Here is a 14,846-nt window from a genome sequence, read left to right as displayed (position 1 = left end):
TTCTGCACCTTGGGGTTTTGAACCCCCGTTTAAATTTTATGTTTCAAAATAAAAGTAGTTGAGTATTTTTGCACTATACCTCTTCTTATTAATTATCCTCATTGCCCAGCTTATCTTTGGTTGTGACTATCGATGGTCCCGGTTGCAAGGAGTGTGGCAGATGCAACCAACCCAGACCATCACACATGTTCTCCCCCTTCGCTCCCAGTGTTTTCCTTCCACATCCTCAAAGACGTGCATGTTAGGTGAATTAGAGACTCTGAATTTTCCCCCATGTGGCTGAATGTGAGCGAGTGATTGAGCCTAATGGTGGACTGGCACAGGGCTGATCCCTGTTTTGTCTCTGATGCTACTAGTATATCCTCTGACCCTCTGAGATTCTGAATTTGATTAAGCAGGTCTGAGAATGAATTCATTTTCAAAAGTTGTGCATTGAAAATCAATGGCTTTATTGTCATTTTCTAAAGGGAAAAGGTTATGTCTTTTTATATAGCTGACCTTTAATAAAATAAATTTTTCATCTTTTATTTATAATTTTATCTGCTATTTGGGCTACATGTCCCATGTCTATAAATCAGGTTTCCTTTCTACATAAATCTTAAGGATTTGAATAATGATTATAAATCTAAATTCACTATATGCTGGAAAAGAAATGTCAGACCAATATTTTTGATTGGTATTCATTTTAGTCTCTGCACCACAGACATGATATCAGAAATGACACTAAAATTACATTCATTAAAAATAACTACAATATTTTGAATAAAGTAAACTCATATTCAATATTCTGGGTGCTACGTGGGTTATATTCATTATTACCTATGGTTGTTGATTGCAATTTGGAGGCAATCTCTCATACTGTATTTAGAGGAAAGATCATGAGAAAAATGATGATGTGAATAAATTCTTATGTTGTTAAATGATGTGCGGACAGTGTAATACCTTGGGTGTCTATCCATGACACATTGCACTTGTGAGAGGAGCCTGAGTGAGTTCAACTGGTTTTCCATCAACATGTTTCACAAACTCCATAGTTTGAAAAGCTGGCTGTCTTGTCAATTTCTCAAGGTGATACTGTTAAGTTCTCATTGCTCCTGCAGACAGTAAATACTAAAAGCACCTGGCTAAAGCCAAAGAAAGTGTCACTAGAAGGAAATCTCACATTGTAAACAGAAAAACTTTTAAAATGTGTGAGGAAAAAGATGATAATGTCCCATTTTAAAAGTATAGTCAAGAAATGTATTATTTTAGGCATTTTTGGTTTGTGTCTGCATCCATTATTGCTTCAGTTTCCTTTTGTGTTGTCTTAGATCAAGCAGGTTAATAAAATAAATGGAATGATTACATGTCATTTAAATCCCCTGCAGTCTACCACTCAAAATCCAGAAAAGTATACTGTACCGTGTTCTGTTCATAGTAGTAATGCAAGGATATGTAAGACAAAGTACACTGAGATGTCCTGTGTTCTCATCTTTTTATATTTCATCTTAGTAAGGGCATCTTTTGAGGCAACTCAATCTGTTGAGATAGATCTCTATCAATTTAGCTTGTTCAACTGGTTTTTGCATTTTTATCCCAATCTTTCATGCAAAAAAGAAGGAGCTCACTGAAATTACAAAGATCTGTCTTATGCACAAATCTCGTAGGTGAGTCCACAGATTTTCTAATTTATCACGCAGTTAATTGACTTATCTATGTGTTTTGGATTATTGTTATCTTGAAAAGTGACATGATTCTTTACCTTTAATTTTCTGGAAAAATAGTAGCAGGTTCTGTACTATAATGTTTTGATATTTTTCCACTGCACTAAACAGAGTTCCTGATCCTGCTGAAGAGAAGCAGCCCTTTAACATGATCCTGCTATCACCACACTTGACAGTAGACACTCTCTTTTAGGGGTGACTAGCTGTGTGAGCTTTACAATACATTTTTTTTTAATTAATACTGAAAAATTCTAGTTGAGTTGCTTTAGACTATAACAGTGTTTCCTGTATGTTTTTTATGAAGGAGGAATTTGTTGTCTTATATACATAACAGCTTAGATGTTGTTTTTGTGTGAAATGACGTCCATCTTGATCCTGAATTAGTTTTCTAAATAGATAAATACAGTATATGCATTTTATTTTATGTCATTTACAGAATATGAATTTTTGTTGGCAGGGAGTTACAGCAGTTACCATTAATACTTAATGGATCCAGTGTTCTGTTCCCACACCCTTTCACTGTCTGTGTGGAGTTTGCACATCCTGTCTGTTTCTATGTGGGTTTTTGTCCCAATGATGAATTGGTGCCCTTTCTAGGGTTGATTCTTGTTTTGCATGTAATGTTGCTTTTAGAGTTTTGCACTACATACACAAAACTATTACTACTACAACAACTACTACTACTATAATCTCCAGCCGTGTGAGCAGAAATTAGAATAAGCAGTCTTGAGAATGTCTTGTCATATTATATTATGGCTTTGGTCTTGCTACCATGCCCCATGGTTCAGAACTGTAGCAAGTTTTTGCAACATGCAGTTCAATTAAATTCAGTTCATTACTAAGCACTACTATTGTGTATCATCACTACTGTCTGTCAAGACCAACTAGCATATACAGATAAAAAATAAAAATGCTTATAAACTGGATGATCATCAGCACAAATTCCCCTTGGAGAATCATGGCCAATCGTCAGAGCACTATCACGTCCTTATGAACTGAATTTATAATTTTAAACTCTCTGCTAAGAAGTGTGCAGGAGCAAGTGAGAAATGTGCACTAATAAAGAACAATGCAGGACAGATAGAACAAAAAAGAAGTGACCGAAAGAACGAGATCGAGAATACAAGCGGCTGAAATGAGTTTCCTCCGCAGGGTGTCTGGGCTTTCCCTTAAAGATAGGGTGAGAAGCTCAGTCATCCGGGAAGGGCTCAGAGTAGAGCCACTGCTCCTCCGCATCGACAGGAGTCAGATGAGGTGGCTCGGGCATCTGATTAGGATGCCTCCTGGACACCTCCCTGGTGAGGTGTTCCAGCCACGTCTAACCGGGAGGAGGCCCCGGGGAAGACCCAGGACACGCTGGAGGGACTATGTCTCCCAGCTGGCCTGGGAACACCTCGGGATTCTCCCGGAAGAGCTAGAAGAAGTGACTAGGGAGAGGGAAGTCTGGGCATCTCTGCTCAAGCTGCTGCCCCCGCGACCCGACCTCGGATAAGTGGAAGAGGATGGATGGATGGATGGAGGAGAGATAGAAATGGTGACAGTTTTATTTCTTAAGGGACATTGGTAATGTAATCAGTTTAAAATACAGAATACACAATATGGCAATTACAAATTCAGACAAAATAAAAAGATATTGTGCTTCCAGGCAGTAAAATAATATAAAGTAAATGTGTGTATCAATTAATAAGAACATAGTAGAAGTATAAAACTGAGTTTTGTGAATTTGTTAGGACAATGTGGGACAATACTTTTAATGGCAATGATTTTATGGTAAAGAATATTAATTTCTCTGCATATTTTTATATAAGAAACTTAAATATGATAATCAAAAAAAAGAACTCAAACCACAATTCCTCTGTTGTACAATCAGACATGCCACTATGAGCACTAATGTGCAACTTCAAAAGACAGGCTCTTAAATTTCCCATTCTGACCATTAAATGTCAAACATCGCCATGGTTTTCTCTTAGTTCAACTATTAAATTAAATTTTCATTGTGCCAGCATTTTTCACAACCTCAGGGCCATGAAATTGATCCATTGATGAAAACCGTTTATCTTTAGCTTGGTCAAGAATTTCTCCTCAGTTAGTGAATCAATCAGGAATTGGTGGGAGCTCCACCTGTAGTCCTTCATTATGTCAGCCTATAGCTTCTGGTTCACTCTATACTTTATTTGTCCGCAAGGGGAAATTTGGCTTTTTATAGAAGCTCTTTAAATAAATAAATAAACACACACACTTTGGTCTGAACAAACACGAGAAAGTTAAAAAGAAAGAAAACGTCTGACTTGGCTGTCCATTCCCAGTGAGGCATTATGCAGACATATTGCTGTGAAGGAGCCCCAGTAGCGTTTCTTAACACACTTCTACTGAATAATTCATTGGAGTACTCCACGCAGGGAGGACCCGGGAAGCGAACCCGGGTCTCCTAACTGCGAGGCAGCAGCGCTACCCACTGTGCCACCGTGCCGCCCATCAAGTGTTTTAGCTGATTCTTATTAGTTACTTCTTAGTAATAACGAGTTTTTGGCATTTATCCTGTGTTCCTCTTGGTTTTCTGTGTATGACCTTTGCTTGATTTTTAGATTTTTTGGGGGAAATTTAGAGTAGTTAAAAAAAAAATCATTACCACCATTTAGTTGGCTTATTCTGGGGCTTACTCTGATCTGCATTTCTGAGGTGTATGGGGGTCTCTGCGCTTTAGTAGCAGCATATTGTACAACACTGCAGCTACTGGGAAATTGTTTTGTATTTGTAGTGTCTCTCCTTTGGGGCAGAGGGCTGGCACAAACCTGTATTTATATATTTGTTATAATTGTCTTTCATTCTTCACATTTATAACTTTTTATCTGAATATTACCTGGGGGCATTTTTACTAATTTTGCCAACAATATTAATTTGTCTCTTTTGCAGAAATATACTGCTGTGGATTGCTCAGTACTAGAAAAAGTGACTGCACAGGCCTCCCTCCATCAATGTTAACCAACCCTGATGTGCCACAAGTGAGAGGGCAATACAAGACTAAAATGAAAGGGAGCATGTCCCTAATTTGTTGGTATAACAAAGGTTATTTTCGTTTTCTCACCAATGCCTATTCTCCAAAAAAACAAGGTAAGACATTTAGCTGTATTATTATTTATGTTTATTGTAAACTGAATTGATAGCTAAAGAGCATTCCAATAATAAATGAAAATAATGGAGAATTAGATTAGGTAGGGATTTTCTTAGTTTGAAAGCACAGGGGGGATTAGAGAAGATTAAACTGAATTATCTGGTGGTTTGTGAATATTTAGAAGCTGGAAATTGCGTTGATCTATATTATGTTCCTGGGAGATATTTGAATGTTTATACTCAGCCTTTGTCTTTCATGCTTTCTGTGCAGTTTGAGAGACTTTGAAATTAAAATGTAAAACTGATGTACAGTATACTGGTACAGGTGGGAACCCCATGCAACAAAGACTTTAAAATTTTAATCCTTACCAATGAAAGTCAACAGCTGTACAGTGCATCATTAAACGCTTAGGCAGAGGTTCCTTAGCTGGGCTATGCCAAAAATTTTGTGGGGATATGTCTTAGTAACTGAGCAGAAGCACCAATTTTAAACAATTTGAAGGCACACATCTGTTTCACAGGAAACCATGCCTTTCTATTCCAAAAATAATAGCTAGAGTGAGTAAAGGTGATGCAGTAGTAGTAGTCCACTTCCTCATCATTATTCCACCCATCTATGAATAGAGCAGTACAGTCCCATAATAAGTTATATTCTTTTAGATTATGGAGATTTAAAAGAAACACTGCAGATTTGAAAGGGTGCATTGACAACAGACAGTAATTATTCAAGGCAATGAAGGCAAGAAATCAGTCTCTGCTTGAAATAAATTGAAAGAGTCTTACATGATTGAAAGTTGTTTTGTCTATCTTTGATTCAGTTTTGATTAATGCAGAATTTAAGATGGTGTTTGTGGAAGAATTATAGATGGACTTTATATGTATATTTATGTTTTTAGGTGTAGTAACTTTCTTTTATTGTATTAAAGTTGTAAATAAGTATTAGCTGGCTGAGTTGGTACTCATAATAAAAATTAATTGATTTCAATTGGTATGAATTTTTTGAGTCCAATTTACTTTAGTTTCAGTAAACAGGCCATTCAAGTTTATGTTTCATTGTGTTCAACTAGTACATTGAAACTCCGGTTTGTTGTTTGACTTAACTGTCACTTCCTACATACAGTAGTTCGGTTGTCCTTGTTAGAGAGTAAGACATTATTCCATTATCTGATGTTCTTTTTGAAGGACCACTCCCCAACCTGTGCCACTACCTTCTAACATTTATTCTCTTATTAAAAGTAAAACAAAAATCTCTATGGCAACCATCCAATGTAACCAGAAACACAGATTATAGAAAACTGTAAAAATTACATCCCTCAACTATAATGTGCAATATATAAGACAAAAAGTATAATATTTGACAAATTTGGTGTTAAAGAATAGCATTCACCTAAGTTAGTTTAATTAGTGGTTCACAGGCCATATCCAGTCTGCATCCTAGTTTTCTCTGGCCCCAAGCAAGACCTTGCACCACAGCAGGCACTAGGGGGCATAGATCAATCTGCTGAATTGTACCATGCTCCTCGGTTTTGGACAAATAGATTTTTTAACACTTGTTCCACATGAATTCAATCCAACAAATTTACACTGCCTCTGTTCAATATTTGTGCAATGCAGAAAAGAATAAAAACAGGTTTCTTAGTTTTGTAATAATCTTTTCTGGTAGTTTTTTAATGTTTGTGTATCAGTGCTTACTGGTGATTTTATTTTTGTTTTGAGCGTTTTGTTTGGTTTAGTCATTAAGTTTAGCCTAATTTTATAAAATTTGTGAATGTTATGTGTATAGTGAATTTCTTTTGTATTAATATTTATAAATACCCTTATAACACTGACTTATGAGGAAATATGCAGGTGAGATTCTGGATGAGAGCACAATGTAAAAAGAGCTGTGTGTGGTATGTTGGACTGCAAAAGGATGAGAAGACAGCAATTCCCCTTAAAAGGTTATGTGCTTTATCGGGCATCTCCCAAAGCCATCAGTGGGAGTCGGTCTATGACCACATCAGAAAAGAGCTAATCAACTGCCCTTTCAAGGGCCATTAAGGGGCAAGGCAAACATGTGGTATAAGGAGTCCACTGCATAACAATAGGTGGCTAATTTTAAATAAATTATCAGGCTCCAAGAAGGGGCAGGCACCAATTGGGTGTGGGTGTGTGTGAGTGCATTTACGCTGCATCTAATTGGGGTACCTGGCTGACGGTGCCACATGCATATGCAGAGGCAGGCGGATTAGTTAGGTGTCTCAATGATGCCGCAATTGTGCAGCAATGTGTATGAGAAGCCTATGTGGGACAGAAAGGGGAAAGAGTAAACGAAAGAGCGAAAAGAGAGAAAGGAGACAGAGGAGACGGATGGCCACAGGGACCAGAGCCTTGGTAGAGGAGGTTGAGATAGGGCACCCTACTGGCAACCATGGAGCAGTAGGGACCCGAACCTGGAAAAGGATGGCTGTGTCTGTCAGTTGGGCATCTCCTCTGCTGCAAGGCCACGTGAGAGGTAAGCAGAGGAGACATCAATTTTAGAGGGCTGCACCAGGGACTGTAATTTAAAGGACAGCTTTCTGCAGTATTTTAACCTCGCTTTTATAGGTATTTATTTGAGTTTTAACAGCCACAGATGACACAGTTTTATGGATTATTTATTTATGGACTTTAATGCACTGCGCTATTTAATTTGAACACTGATTTGTTTTTGGAATTTAAATAAAAGCACTTGAGCACTGGGGTTTTTGATCTTAGTTCCTGCCCTAGGATTTTAGACTCATTTTAACAGATTATTTTTGGAATTATTTCAAACCTCAGCAGCACTTTGTTTTATGGGTTATTAATTAAATTTCTGAACGTTTCACTATTTTGTCACTTTTGCACCTACCACTTGCTATGTGCTTGTGTCCTCATTTACCAGGCTCATTCCTTGGTTACATTATCAATGGTGACAGGTTCAAGAAGCTCCTGGAAGGAAGCAGTAGCGTGGAGCTGACCCACACCATCAAAAGGCGCTACTGATATTTTGTGACCACCTGCCTGCATTTGGAAAAAACAAAAATGTAACCAACTGTATATCAGATGCTGCAAGCGGCTTTGGATAATGGTGTCAGCCAAATAAGTAAATAATAGTAAAGAACCATTAATTGTTGTTTGTGTCAGTACATCCTTCACCACATCCTGAGTTGTTCCAATACACTGAATCTTTTAATGAAGATGATTTGTTAGAGGAATTTAAAGAGACAATTACTGTGTTTTGTTTGAGCAGAAGTTATGAATAACATGATGAAATATCAATTGTTTAAATAACAAATCTGACTGATTTTATAATAATGTGTTATTCATTGTACCACAGTGTTTACTTTATATGTAGTAAAAGTCAGGTTTCACTTGGGTAGTTGTAATGGCTTCGTTTGAATGAAATATCACTGCAATCCTACAGATTTTCTCCCTAGTGCCTGCCCTAAGCCAAGCCACCCCCACCCCCCATACATTTTTTAGTTATATTAAAATTGTGTAGAGTCTGTAAACATCAGATACAGTATCCATAAAATCAGGTACATGCAAAAAGTTTGAAAGGGGCAGGTGCTCAATTCATGTTAACTAGGCACCGATGTGTGAGAGAGAATTCATAATAAAATTAAACAATTCACTCCACACATACCACTTCAATTTCGGGGCCTATGTCTTACAATTTGCAACAAAATAATTAAATAACCCCTTCATGTTAGCAACTTCAATTATGAAGTCAGCACCTAGGAGGGATGGATGGAGAGGGAGGTTTCCCCTTCAAAAGCAAATTGCACAAGCAGCTGGAAGGCAGCAGTTACAGGAAAAGCAACAGGTACTCAGGCACCCTCAGGTGCCCCAGCCTCCTTACCACCATGTGCATACTGCTCCTCTCTGAATTCTGCTTCTTCAAAATCCAACATAAAAGTATAAGTATGTCCGCCAGCTCATCAGTGACTAAGGATATACAATCATTCTCACTGGTACCCTCTATCATCTCACTTTGGATGTTCTCCAGCAAGACATGAACATGATGTACAACAGGTATTACTGACAGAGGTACCTTTTCCACAGATTCAATAACATTATCCACCAATTTATCACTAGGCAATAGCATATCTGTAATGCACTATGTTAATACCTCTTCATTACTGTAGTCCTTATTATCCTTAGCCAGTATCCCTTTAGCTTGCTTGTTCATGATAAGTTAATGAATGGGTGAGTATTTCCCTACTGTGACTGTAGCTTGCTTTCAAGGCCTTGACTTTCTCGAGCCTGGCCTAAGACTCTGCTGGATCAGATTAATTGAAAGTGCCACACTTGTGAACATAATGGTACATCACATTGTACTCTTTTATGATATCTACTGTTTCATTGCAGAATAGACAGGTTTGTGGAGCATTTTGAAATTATGACATTATAAACACATACTTTTTGGTCCATTTGTCACTGAAATGATGATTGTTGGTTTCATTTATAGACATTTTAACAGAGATATTTTATTAGCGAACTCATTTTGAAAGCTAACTTATAATGTGAATTTTAAATGTTATGTCCTGAATGACTGAATTTATTCATTTGGAATGATAATAGTACAAGAGTAAACTCAGTGCAATATACAATATGGTTGATGACTCCATACAGTATCTTGTGTAGATGTAAATTGGACAGGTTTGAACTGGTTTAATACGTGTGTGTGGTGACAATGAGTGGATGATTACATGAGAGACTCCAGGAGTGAATGATGGAGTATGTCTTTTAAAGTTAATAAGGTGTTTATGCTGGGGTAGGGATGGAGGAACGGTGCCTGGCCTGGCCTGGCCCAAAGATCATTTGCTTTGTGAGAATTTAGCCCCAAGTCAAATGTATTTGATGACCCCTGCTATACACTTTATATCACATACAACCTTGGGATCAAAACTTTTAAATCTGCTGGTTTGAGCTTTGATTCTGCCTGAACATGGAGAGACAGGGCATATGTTATATTGTACTGTGTGCAGAAATTAGTATTTACTTTTTTGGATACACCTTCTCTTCCTATGTAATATAAAACTCATATCATATGTGCAAATAAAGCTAATGAAGATAAGTAGGTCATTACTAATAAATCATCTTTGCCCAAGTGTCTGCAGTTTAGGGAAATAATGCACACAACTAAACATTTAGGTGGCTTTGACCATCATGTTAGTTGGCATCAGCCACACAGATACAAGTGTATCAGGAAATGCAGTGCTTCTGGTTTTTCATCATGAATATATTAAGAATAAACCAATAACAAAAATAATTCCACATTCTGTGCCCTTGTTATAGGAAATTAACCACTGATAAACTAGACTGATTGAGACTTTCACACTTCATGCAGAGCAGTGGCAGTTTGTAATGTGTGGCACTGGGGCACCCCCCCAAATATTTTAAAAACTCTACTTAAAATAATCAGGAAATGTGAAATAATCATGAAATAAATGTGTTTATTTGCCCAACATACCTGGTGTCTTAGCATATCAACATTCAATAAAAATTAGTTACGACCTGTATTTGTTTAATTTCTGTGTGAATACCTATATTTCCTGAGTGTAGGGTACTGGCCAAATGAGAGTGCATGTAAGTCTTTGATCTTTTGGCAAGCAGGTGACCTGAGGCTACCCTTTAAATGGTTGCTTTCAGATTTTTCTGGTGACATAGCTCTCTGCGCCCCAGACACTGCCACATTTACTGGCAGCGAATTAGTATTGTTTTAGGTTTTTTTAATCTAATGTGATTGGACAATTATAAACACACTATTTCAAGTTCACGTCGATGGTACACAGTTCACACACACCATTAACATAACTATAGATGAGCAAGAGCAACTTTACGGAAATGGCAACTTCAAGTGGAACTTCAGAAATCAAAGAAAATTAGTTATCTCTTTAATGAAATACCCCTTCCTAAATCATTCACTTGAAGAAAAAAGAAGATAAAGGAGCTTGGACTGGACTGACCTGACTTAAGAATGCATCAGCAGAGGATTGAGGATGAGCTTACCACTCGGACTATGAGTGGGCTATACAAAAATAAAATTGTATTGTATTGTAAATGTTATGACAAATGGAGTTCGCTAGCTGGATGTGGTGTAAGTAATGCCTTCTTTTGCTTTCCCTGTTTGCTGTTTCAAAGTGTCGAAGCGTTGTGGTCAGCAAAGCTACAAGACCTAAAACATCTTTCTGAAAAATGCAAGTCGCCTGAATGTAGCCGCAGTCATCTACACTAGTGTTTTTCAAGCAGTGTGCCACAGCACAGTGCTGTGCCATCAGAGCTGCCCAGGTGTGCCATGGAAATAATACCGTAGTGCACTTGAGTCTGAACCTAACAGGGACAAGCTCCGTAGGTGGTCGAGACCTGTCTAAGGAGGACAGGTCTACCAGGAGAAACTAGTATAAAAGAAGCTCTGTAATTGCTATGTGGCATACACAGCACTTAGAGTACTTCAGATGCGTCTTCAGGATGCTAGAGTCCATCTGCCATGGATGTGTGGTCACCAGTGAGCCTCACAGCACTGGTGGATTTTGGGCATATGAGTTGCCTCCTAGTCAGAGAGGGATGGGCAAAAGTGTTAAGGAGCTTGGAGATGCAACCAAAGTGCAAATGCTGATATCAGCTGCATTTTTACCAGCTTCTTAGGTAGTCCCATGTGACAGTGTGGGTCAGCTCCTGGCTCCCTCTTCCATTATAGAAGCCTCTTGAACTTGACGCCGTCAGTACTGTAACCGAGATGAGCTTGGTAGATGAAGACAAACCAATCTTGGAGCAAAAGGATGGTATAAAAGTGATCGATGCTTTTATTAAAAAAAAAACACACAAACAAACCAAGTGTTTTATAAGGGCAGTGCTTCAAGATATTCCAAAAATTAAATAATCCAATTAAAATAAAGGTGAGGGGGAGGTTAAAATCATAATAAATAAATCCATTAAAAACAAGATTAAAATTCAGGCAGGAAACTTTCCTTACTAACAAGCCCAGTGTCTTCTTTTAACTGGCAGCTCCCCAGCTTATCCCACATGGGCCTTTCATCAGAGGAGTCACCCTACTGACAATGGCAGCTAACCTTCCACAGGTCCGGGCCCCTGCCGTACCATGCCTACGGTAAGGCTCCCTCTCCAGACCTAGGCTTGGGTCCCCAATGGCTATGGCACTCATGTTGGAGCTCTCTACGCTCTCCTCGCTCAATGACGAGTCGTTCCTTTTAGCATGTATCACTCTGGTTCCCAGGGTTGCTCATCCAGAGTGATCACTCCTTGAAGACCCATGAATCAGACACTCCCTCTGCTTAATGGTGCTGTCCTTCCTAGCTGCATGCCATCTTGCTCCTGAGCCTGCTGTCTTAGCTCATTTGCACCAGCTCCTTCTGCCTTCTTCTCTCTTCCTTTAACCTCCGTTCTCACCTCATTTTATTTACGTGATTCCCCCTCTCTCGCACTCACGCTTCCCCTTTTAAAATGGGGACATGGCACAATTGTGGCAATCAGCAGCTCCCGGGCATCAGTTAGGGTTGTGGAACTGTGCACTAAGTGCAGGGCGGTCTGTGCCCACATCGTGCACAGGAACCGCTCTTGCCACAACATCGCAACCCCCTACACGAAGACGTGAATGCGGCAATTATTTATTCAAAATGCCAAACGGCCATGGACCTCACTTTACTACATCCCGGTTTTTCGAGTGTTTGCCAACTTTCTGATCTGTCTTTTCTATCAGATTTAGAGTTTCTTACAGATGTCACTGAACACCTCAACGCACTCAATTTGAGGCTCCAGGGTCCAAAGCAGGTGATTACAATGATGAATGACAGTGTCAAATCATTCAGATGTAAGCTGTCTTTGTGGGCCAAACAGCTGCAGTCTGGCAATTTGGCTCATTTCTCAGTTATGCAGTCGTTGGTACGTGTCAAACCAGAACACTTACTCAGATATCATTTCTCAATTACTTGAAGAGTTTGATTGATGTTTTGAGGAGTTGTGGGCTCTTGAACCTCAGTTTGCACTCTTTGCAGTGGACGTTGCTTGTGTTTTTGAAAATTTACAGATGGAGATTGTGGACTTACAGTGCAATACTGTGCTTAAACAGAAGTATATGGATATTGGTGTTCCAGAGTTCCACAAGTTTGTGTCATGTGAAAGATTTCAGAATCATGGCCGTGTTTGGCAGTACATACATATGCAAACAGTTCTTCTCATCAATGAAGATTAACAAATCAGCGTTACGTTCAAGACTTACAGATGAGCATCTGCATGCAACATTGCGATTAGCTACCACGCATGACATCAAGCCCAATCTTGATGTTCTTGTGTCTGCCAAAAGCTGCCAACTGAGCAGTCAAACTGCATTTAACAATATTTGAATGGAAAACTGGATTTTATAATAAGCACGTCGAGTAAACTCATAAACCTAGTTATATTATTGTAGTAATGTAGTATTGTGATTCAAATAATTGATTAACAATAAAAGTCTAGTACTAAAGTTTATTAAAAAGAGCTGCCCCTTAAGAAGTGCCACCCAGGACAGACCTCTCCCTCTGCAATAGTGATGGGTCGTTCTTGAACGATTCATTCATTTTGAACGAATCTTTAATGTGACTCGGGAAGAACGAGTCGTCTCGTGGGAGTGATTCGTTCAGTCGCGCATGCTCATTTGCGCAACTTCATAAGCTTAACCAACTCAGTCTGAGCCGGAAACAGAATTGATTAGTTCATCTCTCGAGTCTTCGGGTTTGAGTCGTTCGTTCATCACGTGACAGCCCCATAAGCTTAACCTATGCAGTCTGAGCCGGAAAGAGAATTGATTAGTTCATTCCTCGAGTCTTTCGAATCGTTCGTTCTTTTGTCACGTGACCACTTACCGGCTCAGTACCTCAGTCAAATACTAACGTAAAATTCCATTTGTTGTATGTTGGATCATATTTAGAAATTATCATGAAATTATCAAAAATATCTAAAACGCATTTTCTTATAAATAAAAAGGTCTGTCAATTTCTGTCACTATGATTTTGTTACTGTTTCTTGAGGATCTGTGGTGTGTTATTTTATAAATAAATAATCCTGTTACAAATAAATTATTGATTAATTTGTCCTTTTATTGTCTTTGTCTATCAGTAAAGTAAACAAACACTAGGCTATATAATAAAATAATCCAAGCCTACAATTACAAAGTACTTATAGTTAATAATCGTACACTATTCTATAGCAGTGTTCATTTTTACTCCAATTTTGAGTTTCCTGGTATAATAATTGTTTTTCCTATGCAGACTTAACATATTGATCTAATATTTGTATAAAAAGATTGGTCAAAAAGGACATAATGACAAAGTAAAAGCAAATAACATTTTGAATTTGAATGAATAAGGTTAGTTTAAAATATTAAGGTTATGATAACTTAAACTTCAAGTTGTAACCCAAAATGAAATAAAAAGTGGAGAGTTAAAGTCGTTTACAATCCAACATACAACAAATGGAATTTTACGTTAGTATTTGACTGAGGTACAGAGCCGGTAAGTGGTCACATGACAAAAGAACGAACGACTCGAAAGACTCGAGGAATGAACTAATCAATTCTCTTTCCGGCCCAGACTGCATAGGTTAAGCTTATGGGGCTGTCATGTGATGAACGAACGACTCAAACCCGAAGACTCAAGAGATGAACTAATCAATTCTGTTTCCGGCTCAGACTGCATACTAGGTTAAGCTTATGGGGCTGTCACGTGATGAACGAACGACTCGAACCCGAAGACTCGAGAGATGAACTAATCAATTCTTTTTCCGGCTCAGACTGCTTTGGTTAGCTAATTGGGCTGTCACGTGATGAACGAACGACTCAAACCCGAAAACTTGTTAGATAAGAGGCGAGGTGAGCGAATCATAGAGTAAAGACCCAGGTAAACAATGAATTAATATTTTCTGTTTCTTTTAGCATTATAGTTTTGTCTTCTTTGTAGTGTGATCAACATTTGTGTAAGCAGTAGATGTGTTAGGGAGGTAACCGGTAACATAAAACATCTGCATCCTTTGAAC

At 38.4% G+C, this 14,846-nt stretch overlaps 1 protein-coding gene across 1 annotated transcript in view; it reads left to right on the top strand.

The window, feature by feature from the left end:
* The window catches only part of pgbd5 (piggyBac transposable element derived 5), a 213,296-nt gene that overhangs the window by 172,161 nt on the left and 26,289 nt on the right, over window positions 1–14,846 (top strand). Inside the window, exon 5 of the mRNA XM_028797295.2 lies at window positions 4,617–4,814. Within this exon, the coding sequence (XP_028653128.1) occupies window positions 4,617–4,814 (198 nt within the window). The remainder of the gene's footprint in view (window positions 1–4,616; window positions 4,815–14,846) is intronic.

The sequence above is a fragment of the Erpetoichthys calabaricus genome, chromosome 3 (genome assembly GCF_900747795.2).
Source record: "Erpetoichthys calabaricus chromosome 3, fErpCal1.3, whole genome shotgun sequence".
In the NCBI taxonomy this organism is placed as follows: Eukaryota; Metazoa; Chordata; class Cladistia; order Polypteriformes; family Polypteridae; genus Erpetoichthys; species Erpetoichthys calabaricus.
The sequence above is the reverse complement of the archived record's forward strand: the minus strand, read 5'-3'. Positions and strand labels throughout refer to the sequence as shown.